General features: G+C 48.0%; 1 protein-coding gene across 1 annotated transcript; it reads right to left on the bottom strand.

Annotated features, from left to right (window-relative positions):
* Positions 1–1033: 1033 nt before the first annotated feature.
* Positions 1034–10102, bottom strand: LOC120822781 (protein sprouty homolog 3). Its single transcript, XM_040182699.2, has 2 exons — positions 9426–10102; positions 1034–3244 (listed from the first exon to the last, which is right to left on the bottom strand). Exon 2 carries the CDS (start codon positions 3157–3159, stop codon positions 2251–2253), a length of 909 nt encoding a protein of 302 aa, XP_040038633.2. The 5' UTR covers positions 3160–3244; positions 9426–10102; the 3' UTR covers positions 1034–2250.
* Positions 10103–10554: the final 452 nt, after the last annotated feature.

The raw sequence follows: 10554 nt of genomic DNA, 5'->3' as shown, positions 1-10554 counted from the left end.
TTACATATAAAAATATAGCAAAGTAACATTTTTTTGGCTTCCTTGAAGAGCCGCCCACTTTTATTGTCTTTACGTTTGACACTAAATTTGAGCCTGAAGTGCGGTTTTTTTTTGTTGCATAAAAGGCCTTCATCTGACTGAATGGCGACATCAGCATTTCCTCTTTTCTCCCAGCATCCCTCTCCTTCCTCATCAGCTGCCAAACACCACACGTCCACTCATCTCCTCCCTCCCTCCCTCCCTCCCTCCTTCCATTCTTCTCTGGCCCATTAAGAGCTATCATGGAGCTAATTGCCTGTTTGATCAGCTCTCTGTGGACCAGGAACTGGAGGCTTTTAGCCCACTGAGCGGGAGAGGAGAGGCGGACGAGGCAGCAGGGATATATGTGTGTGTGTGTGTGTGTGTGTGTGTGTGTGTGTCAACTGGCCTTTGTTTGTTGGGTTGTAATTTCTTTCATTTTAAAAGCTCCTTATCATTTTTGTTCGACCTTCTGCACATTACCGGGATCAGCTACTGATTTTCTTTTGGTCTCAGTGGTGTCGACAAAGGGATGCTAATATAGCTTCTTTTCTAACCAATAGCCGGACCTCGTTAACCGACAGAGTTGGCGCCTTTCATGCGCGGTGCTGAGGTTAAAGTGACCCAGGTAATCACACCGACACGCGGCGCGCTACATCCTCCGGTTCTACCGAGGAGGTAGCGTCTGCATTCTGTCTAATGTCCATCAGGGGGCGACTCCACTGGTTGTACATCAGTCTATGAGGAAATTACCTTAATCCCCCAGTGAACATGATTTTCATTTAGTAAACGTCACGTGCCTGTGTCTTATTTCCACGACAAACACGACAAAAGTTTTGCTCAGCTTTTGTTTTTGAACTACTAAATCATTTCTGTTAAATTGTAGTTGCTTTAATCAGACAAAAATTGTTACTGTTGGTTTACGGTTAAATGTCAGTGTCACTACTTTACATTAAATTCAAATTCAAATTGGCATGATCATTATCTTTAGGAAATTGGTGACTATGACGCCATGAAAAAAAATCAGTTTAATTAAGAGGTAACTTTTCTCACTATAATTTCATTGGGGCAAAATCATTTCTCAAGCTACCGCTTGACGTGTTCTATGGGCTGCAAGTCCCCAATCAACGTATTGACTGGAGCATCTCACTCTCATTCAGGCAGTTGGGAGTAAAAAGTCGTCTCGTTCGTGGACGGGAGGAGTAGAGAAGCTTGCGGAGTGGGGGGGGGGTCGGGTGGCGACAGGCTGACTTCGGGAGGAAACCCGACCAGACCCTCAAAGCTCCACTGAAGCAGCGCTGCTAAAAATAAGACAAGGGAGGCTTCTGCTGCCGAGAAAAAAAAAAACATACGCAAAGCTTCTACATGCATAGGTTGTCGTACAGTAGGAGGACACACACACACACACACGCTGCCTGGTGACAATGAATGCACCCTCCCTCCGGTTAAATAATCCTCCCTTCAGCTCTTGGCTTCTGGGGTAAACATGGTCCATCTACCTCACAGTGCTTTTGCTTTACAAATGAGCTCAATAGCGTTGACATTCACTCAGTTCATGCACTGCATGGTCCCTTGGTTTGGTGTCAAACAGTCACAGATGTGTCTTTGTTCTCAGTTTATGCCTCTGGGCTTTTTGTTAAAACACTAATAGTCAACCGTACACTGCGGCACAAGGTCTTTTATGTGTTTCTTCGTTCATTAATCGAGGACTTTTTGAGGAGCCTTCAGAACGTCACGGTGCTCAATCTCTCATGCATCTTCTGATTCTGTCTCGTTGAGGACAGAAAATGTGTTGGCATTGGCCATCTCACATCGCCACGGGGCGATCCTCCGTCCATCGCCCGTCCTTGCGCTTCCCTGCAGAGGGTGGGGAGGAAGGTTCAACAATAAATAAATCGCTTTAACGCGTCGCAGAATCCACAGAGAGGTGTTTTCTGTCTGGATGTCTCGGTTAAGGTCAAAGGGCAGTTCCCCAAATCACAACAAGTTCTCTTCTTCTTCAGCTTGACGTCTCCCACGTGAACAGGCACAGTAAAGCTTTGGTCCCTCCTGAGCTGGAGATGGAGTAAGTTCAAGGTATATTAGGTGAACAACACGGTCGGTTTCGTTGGCTTGTCGTATGTAGGTGGGTGGGACGCATTGGCATTGTCGTCACAACGTCGGCTGTGGCACGCTTGATTGGCGACGGCGTTGCTTTGGCGGCGGGCCGGGTGGAGTCCGATTCCAGGCCTGTCATAAGGGCTTCTCCAGTGCCTTGCTGCGGAGCGAGGGGGCACCGGGGTTAGGGTTGGAGGCGGAAATCTTGCGGCAAACCGTGTTGGTGTTGCTGCACCTGCAGCCGGGGCGCGTGGAGCGGTCGTGGGCGCACTGGCACAGGGCAAGGCACAGCCTGGCGAGGGGGTAGCAGCAGAGGCAGGGCAGGCAGAGCGCCAGCAGCCCCATGGTGCCCCAGCGGGCACAGGCGTGGGCCGGGGCGCAGGAGCACGGCCGATCAGCGCAGTTGTCCTCGTCGTCCTGGGCGGAGCAGTGGTAGAACAGGCCTTTGACGCAGCACAAGCAGGTTCCGTACTCCACGGCGCTCTCGGCGGAGCACAGGCAGCGTTGTCCGCAGGCCCAGCAGGAGGGCAGGCGGCGGGGGGCGCAGCACTCTCGGCACTTGCAGCGACCGCACCGCTCGCAGATGAACAGGTGGCGGCCCGGCTCGGCCTCGTCCTCCGCCGGGCCTTTGCCGAAGGAGGCGTCAGGCTTGAGTTCTCCTTTGGGCTGAGAGCGGACCACCGAACCCAGGTCGGAACGGGAAGGCGTCAGACCCGCCAGTAGCCGCTGGTCCGAGGTGGCACTGGTCCGAGACATGGAAGAGCTTATGGTACTGGAACGGCTCAGGTGGGACAGGTGAGCGTGCTGCTGACTGTGGCTGCGGGGCAGGGCCGAGTGGAAAGAAGGCTGTGGGTGGTGGGGGTGTACTCCATGAGGGTAACGGTCTTCGTGGGGATAAAAAAACCCGGACAGGGACGCCGGTTCCAGCGCCACGGGCCTCTCCACATAGTCATTGTTGGCCCGGATGGCACGTATCTGGTCGAGCGACAGCACTGGGACCTGCTGGGGGTCCAGCTCCGTCCTGAAGGAATGAGCGGGGTCCATCCTGAGGAGCCAGGCTGGGTAGCACCAGGGGGGAGGCCGGGGCTGGGGCGAGGGGCTCCCAACGCTCACGGCACATCAGATAAACCTGCAGACACACACAGAGAGAAGGCGGAGAGACAAACATTCGTCAGACGAGCTCGTTTTAGACTCGCATCCCTTTTCCGTTGAGCACATATTGCTCCAATTGCATATTGCATATGCACACACTTATTTCTGAAATATATGGACACCTTTTACTATTTAGCTTGTAGCATATTGTACAGAAAGTGAACAGAAATGAACTCCGCTTGAATCTAGATTTAGCGCTCCACCGTCTATTTATAACTACAATCGCCCAAAACAAGCAACAAGTATATTTCGTCTAACAAACTGTCCTGAAAGAGCCAGATATTCAATCAACAACAGTATGAAACCTCCAGTGGACAGAATGGTTGGCATTATTGATACCGAATGACCTGCAATGACACCGATTCTCTGATGGAAGGACGACTCTGCTCCCCAGATCTCCCCCCAGCGCCTTTCAGAAGTGACGTCACGTTACAACAACAGCAAAAAGGCAGCCTGTTACTCCCCAGAAATGTGTGCGGCACAGCCTCCACATCAGCCATGTCATCATGACCGCCGAGGTTCTCCACCGCTCAGGCCAACGCTATTATTAGCCCGCCGGAGCCCGAGAGATACGACCATCAGGTCCACACTGTAATTTAGCATCTGTTGAACACAGCTGCTGCCGCCGCGGAGGAAACCCACCTGCAGAGCCGGGCAGCGCTGCCAAGCCGGGGCGGCCGGAGAGGCCGCCGAGGATTTCGTTCTGAATTTAGTCCTTGTATATCTGCCGAAGGGTTTGCAAGCTCAACAAGGTCGCTCGAGTATTTGGAATTGGTCCCATTGAGGACAATCTCATTGACATGGAGGCTTATTTTAGAAGACATGAGATTAAATACAAAGTGCACTGAGTTGTGGTTTGTGGATTCAGCCTTAGGACGTGGTTTCTTTAATGGTTACCAATAACTGCCTTTAAAAATGGAAACATCAACCCTGGAGTGTTTCCTGGTAAACTCTGCAAGCAAATGTTTCCGCATAGTTAGTTAGTAGCATTATAACGCTAATAAAACAAAGACATTTGGGTCATTATATAACTCGTCCCTTTGAGTAGCTACGGTATAACTAAGCTGAATAAACGATACGGGACTATATGAAAGTAGAATGCTGATGAATACACACTATAGAAGTGCATTATTTTAATGCCTCGAAATGCTTGAAAGTTAAATCTAAATTTGCTTATGAGTGGAGTAAATGCATGAGCCAAAAAATTAAATTAAGTAAAGTCTGGTAGAAAGTGCAGCTGATTTGATTCCCTGCTTAGACATCAGATGAGCAAAGAATGAAAAATCCCCAAATTCTGGAAGAAAAGCCTCACAACTGCTGCTCACTTTGGAAGGGGAATGTATATTTGGAATTGTGTGTGCGATAAACACAGCAACAACCAAAAAACTCCCCAAACACTATCAACACAAACACACACACGCTGAGATCCTGCAGGTCTCGCCGGGTGGCCGTGGGGGGGGGGGGCGGCTGCTCCTCACATGGTGCCGGTCCTCTCAGAGGCTAATGATGCCGAAGGGGAAGGCATTAGAAGCTGCTCACATCATGAGATTAGATGGAGGAAGGAGGTAAGAGGAAGCAGCACACCAGCGTCTTCGTCCACGTGAATACAGTTATACAGTTTATGATTCGCTGACCACACTCCCCCGAGATGGAGGCTTCTCACGTTGTTTTCTTGGGGTCGACATCCTCGCTGACCAGAAGAACAGAGGAGCGGCACTTAAATGTCTAAGCTCCACAAACCTCTGGCTTTATTCCCAGGAGGAGTATTTAGTAACGAATATTTATATGCTCCAGCTCAGATTAGCAGTGATGGAAGCGTGTTGGATTTGTGGGATCTTGGCAAAGATTTTTTTTGTAACTTTCCTGAACCAACAGTATTGGACATTCAAACCCAGGTGACGCAGCAGAGCAGCTAAAAACACTTCTAACTCCGGTGACAATTTGTGCTCACTAACTAGTTTCCTTCAACTTTAACTTCCTTAAAGTGCATCGAATGCTGGATACGCCTTCGCTCACTCCTCTTGTCAAGAGTCGCAGAGTGCAAGCCGTGGAAACACAACGATAACACAACAATTCTGTGTGTCCACACAATTCATCACGTGATCAGAAGCAGCAACCAAAGTTTACAGTAGGGACGGGTCGTGTGGTTTATATCAGGGCTGCATGTCATATTTATTTCCATTATGTACTGTTTCGTTCATCTAAAATCAATTTACGAGGACAGAATGTCAAATTGTTTCCTCCATCCAACAGTCGCAAAACCCAAACGTACCAAGTTTGTTCTTAAGAACAAAAAAGGAAAACGTTTCTTTAAAATATAAATCACCTTTCACAATTGTCTTTTTCGATCCAGCACTTTCTTGAATAACAACCATTTAAGAGGATAAATGTATCACAACCTAATTAAAAGCACATTACTAATCACAAATATTATATGATATTATTGCCCTGTTAATTAAGTCCTCCGGGGGCTTTCGAGCAGTCTTTAGGGCAAAGCGGGGCCCCTCCCCCCACATCTGTCTGTAGCTTCCAGAGGTGCAGCGGATAAGAAGCTCGGCTGGATGAGGAAGCGTTTTCCCGTTGGTCCCAGGAGAGAGGAGGGTCCTGGCCACTAATCTCATCAGGCAGAGCGGTAGACTATCGGCCCGTCTAATTGTTGAGAAAAAGGAATACGAGGCCATTTCCATGACCTCATATTCATTTCCTGCTTGAGTCAAACGCTTTGACGTCATAGAAAATCTCAACTAGCCTTAAAAGGCCGTTACAATGCACATAACCCTCGTCCACAGTCCACAGTGAAGAGGAGAGTTCACGGGAAGCAGGTTTGAATCAACACGGCCGACAGAGCAATGAGCGACTTATCCATTGGACATCCATCCCGCCTTTGTCAGCAGCATCCACACATTTTCTGTTTGTGTGGATGAGGAGAGAGGAGAGAGAGAGAGAGAGAGAGAGAGAGAGAGAGAGAGATGGTGTTTCAAGAGGCCAACAGTGGAAACCTGAGCATGGACCTTTGTGCTGGGGGAGTATCGGTAATGACCGAGGCCCCGCCATGACGCTCACATGCACAACCAACATTTACACGGCTGGGTTTGAACTGTCTGGAAGTGTGGAAACATCCAAAATCGAAAACACTTGCGTTGTCTTAAAACGTACATAACTGTGACCCTGACTGGGCGTTCATCTGGTCAGTCAGGACTCTTCGCACGCCTGAAACGCTTGTGATTTAAAGCGGGGAACCCCGTCTCCCTCCCCTCTTTAGCATCGACGCTCACGCCACTACACCCAGGTGTTCTTCTCCACGTGCACGTGTCAGGAGAACATTTCTAAATAATTCATTTAAAGGCTCAATCTGTAGAGGTTTTGTTTCTGTCCATCCTGTTTGTTACATCCTGAAATGTGAGCAGTAAAGGGAAAGTGAGCGGCTCCCTCGTCCGTCCCCGACGCCCCGCTGACTTGGACTCGGCCCGCCGATGGTCGATTGGCTCTGACGGCCGGAGCGTCGCTGCATCTCTCGGCGGTGACATCATGGTTTCGGGGCTATTTTAGAACGGACTGCAGTGACCCTTCGCCTTGGAATGAGGAGGGGTTGCCCTCTCCTCTCCTCCGCTTTCCTGTCGTCGTCTCCTCCCCCCCCCCCCCCCCCCCCCCCCTTCCTCTCGCCCTCTCACATCACCTCCTCCGCTGTCCTTCACTCCCTTCTCTTTCCCCCTTCGTGTCCACAGTGTTAAACAGGAGCTTTTTGTATTCATTTAAATTAGCAGCTCAGCAGTGGCCCTCAAAAACAAACAAATAACCTAAACTTGCAACAAGTACAAGTATGACATGGAAAAGTTAATCCTCAATTCATGTGCGTTTTATGTGCACATCCTCACATGGGAAGTTTTCAATGTCCGTCCTTGTAAATAATATGGTATAATACATGGAAGTGAGCTTACTGATTCTTTAGCTCACTGGTTAGGTAGCAGCAAAAAAGTTTTTTCTATTTATATATCCTTATATTTTTTTATATAGCGGTTGATTTGGCAGCAAACAAATGGTATTTGAACATCTCTTATTTGGTACGTTCATGTGTAAAAACGTTGGACTGAACGTACTGAACAAACTAAGCAACCGCTTTGACCCGCTCCAAAACAGACTCGTTTAAAGAAGCACTACAAAGCCCCCAAACGGACGTTGATTCCTGCACACTTTAACCTCAAAGTTAAGGTTTTTCAAAAGCATGTTTAATAAAATTTGACAGATTGTGTTTGCAAGTTCTATGTTCTTCAAAGCTTCACAAAATGTAAAAGGACAAGTATGACATATTATGTAAAATCAAGTTTAAAAAACGAGAATAAATGAATGAGTTGCATATGAAAACATTTAATCCCCTTTATAGTTCTGGGTGCGTGGGACTGAGGCCCCATCAGGCTCTAGGACCCAGGGGCCTCCCCCCCCCCCGGCGCCCTGCGGGAGCTCAGCCGGATTGAATGACAATAAACTGGATGAGATACCGGATGTGCCGAATCTGACCCCAACGGAAAGACTGAAATAGACACTGCAGACCAGCAAGTCCAGGCCGGGGGGGGGATTAGGGGTGGGATTGGGAGACCAGAAGGGGAGGGAGGACGAGAGGCAGTGAATGAGTGAGGGACGATGAGGCCAATAACTAACAGTTACAAAATTTTGCAAGAAAATGTAACAGTGCAGCAGAAGACGTCGTCTCTCTCGCTTCTAGAGATTCACACTCGGAAACCACGGTGATTGGGGCCCCAGGGTGAAGGGCCGAACTTTTTCTACAACAGCATCAGTCAAAGCCGCGCTTCCAAGGCAAAAGTCAAGAACCCTAAATAGTATTATCAACAGAGAGGAAAGACCACCGAAGAAATTGATTTTTTCAAGTTTCAACGAAACCACCTGACCCTAATACCAAAAACAGTCCATCCAACAAAGTGATGATACGGAGAGGTCAGAGAGATAAGACTGTGCCGAGCGTGGTGACGGAGTTTGTGGGGTCCAAAATGTGAGCTTGAAAGCAACTTAGAAAACTGGTACCGTCTACTTTCTTTGAGAAAATGTTCCTTAAACTTAAAAAGGGGTTTTATAAAAATGCCCGTTTGGCCCAATAAGGTTGATAACATTTTGACTTCAAATGCTTTTTCTAAGGTACAGTAAAGCAAGTCATTCTGTGTCCAAAGTTACGATAGACCGTGTGCACATCAGCCTGGTAGAAATGGTGACAAGGAGCAAGAAGTCCTAAAGTACCTTGAAGCTGCATTCTCTCTAATGACCACCAGGGGGCGACTCCTCTGGTTGTATAGAAATCTGTGAGAAAATGACTTTTTCTCACATGAGCTTCAAACACAATCAGAAAAGAAGTTGAAGTTCTGTATTCCACCAAATCTTCACCATCAATTCTTTGAAGAAGACAAACCTTTCCTTTGTTTTTTCTCTTTCTTTCCTAACAAAGCTTTTTTACTGCTGATCTCCGTTTGTGTGGTTCTACGTTGCATTAGTCGATGCATTAGCTCTTCCGCCGTGGCGTAACCCATCCCACCCCCCCCCCCCCCCGCCACACACGCCCTGCGCCCTCGCCATCCATCTAACCATCCATCCATTTCATCATTCGTTCATCCACCCGCCATATTCCTCCTCTCCTCCATCCAACCATCCCTGGTCAATCCCTCCCTCTGCCCCAACAAAACCACTCCTCTGCCCCCGTCCCACCCCGGCGGAGATGGATATTGACATTCTGCATCCGACCTTGAGGACAATCAATCACAACCCTGCATGTCCCCCTAACTCACACACACACTCACTCACACACCCACACACACACACAGCGGGCGGATGTTAACAATCAGTTAATGGGAACAATCTTCACTTTGGAAGGAACCGTTTTGGTGTTTTTTACAACTTTCTCCAAAAGTCAGTAAAAACTCTAAATTTAAAAACGCTTTACAGGAGAAGATGTATGCATCTGGGGTGCTTTATCACCTCCATCATGCTCCAAAAACATCTGTAGCTTTAAATTATTAAGCAAAAACAAATCCCTGTTTTTAAAACAAACCTTTTTTAAATAATTCTCTCGTTTGTTAAACTTTTTTTTTCATCCCAAGGTCACGCGGATCATCGACATCATCAGCAGAATGGCGATAGCTTGAATTCATGATTACCTCTGATTGGTGGGAGATCCATTCTGCAGCGTCCCGGGTGTCTGTCTTTGCGTGTCTGTGTGTGTGTCTCTGTGTGTGTCCTGACAAATTAACTTGTACTTTGTCTTTGGGACCCAGTGATGGATTTCCGTTGCAATTTGTTGTGATGCCTAAATGTTATTTTACGGTGCGGTTAACCGCTCTCTGCTATCCAGCAACCGTATGTTATGAGATCACAGGAGCTTTGTTGTCTACGGGTGTGTGTTTGTAAGGCAGGGAGGATGCTCCCCTTCAGCGTGGCGCTCCCTCCTCCTCCTCCTCCTCCTCTTCTTCCTACTCCTCTTCTTCTTCCCGGAGCTCCAACCCGGAGCGCTCTGGTCTCCTCCCGAGGAAAGTCCCTCCTTCCTACGAGCTCCTCTCTCCACGTTGTGAGTGCAGCCGGAGGGCTTCCCTCCTCGGAAACAGTTTAATTCTTCGGTTTTCGGAGAGTCCAGGAGCACAGGAGGAAGTATCTCCGTGCAGAGAGGAATGAAAAGCTGCAGCACGATACTTTGGGCTGTAGAAAGGAAACTGCAGCTGGTTTAAAATAAGAAGCTTCAGAGATTAAACACTGAACTTTAGAATAAAAATCTTCCTTGTTGTTCTTGTTTGTGTTCCCGTCCGTCTGTAGTTTCCTCTCCTCTCCCCGAGAGATGAATGACTGAGAGCTCTGCCCCCCTCTCTCTCTCTCTCTCTCTCTCTCCCCCTCCCCTCTCTCACCCCTCCTTCCTCTCCCATCACTGAAATCAGTTCACTTCAGCTCCACGAACATGACGGGGCAGAAGAGCTCGTGTTGTATTTCATTTGATTCATCGATGACTTTAAGACGGATTGGAGGTTCGCTGCCGAACACATTGAAGTTGAAAATGAGTGTTTTGATATTCCTTCTGATTCATCTCTGACTGTAGTTTGTGGTCAGATGATGTAACACATCCTCACGCAGTGTGGTATCTCATGTGTACAGTCCTTTCAAAATAAACATCCTTCTTCACTACTTTTAGGGTAAGATCATGGTGCAGAAGTTGCGTGAGTAATACATCTTCTGCTGTCATTATTCTTCCTGTTTCACGATAGTGTGATAATGAGCATTCATTTTGAGGGGTATCTACAA

The sequence above is a fragment of the Gasterosteus aculeatus genome, chromosome 7, assembly GCF_964276395.1.
Source record: "Gasterosteus aculeatus chromosome 7, fGasAcu3.hap1.1, whole genome shotgun sequence".
Taxonomy (NCBI): domain Eukaryota; kingdom Metazoa; phylum Chordata; class Actinopteri; order Perciformes; family Gasterosteidae; genus Gasterosteus; species Gasterosteus aculeatus.
Note: the sequence above shows the minus strand (reverse complement) of the source record. Positions and strands in the feature narration are given on the sequence as shown.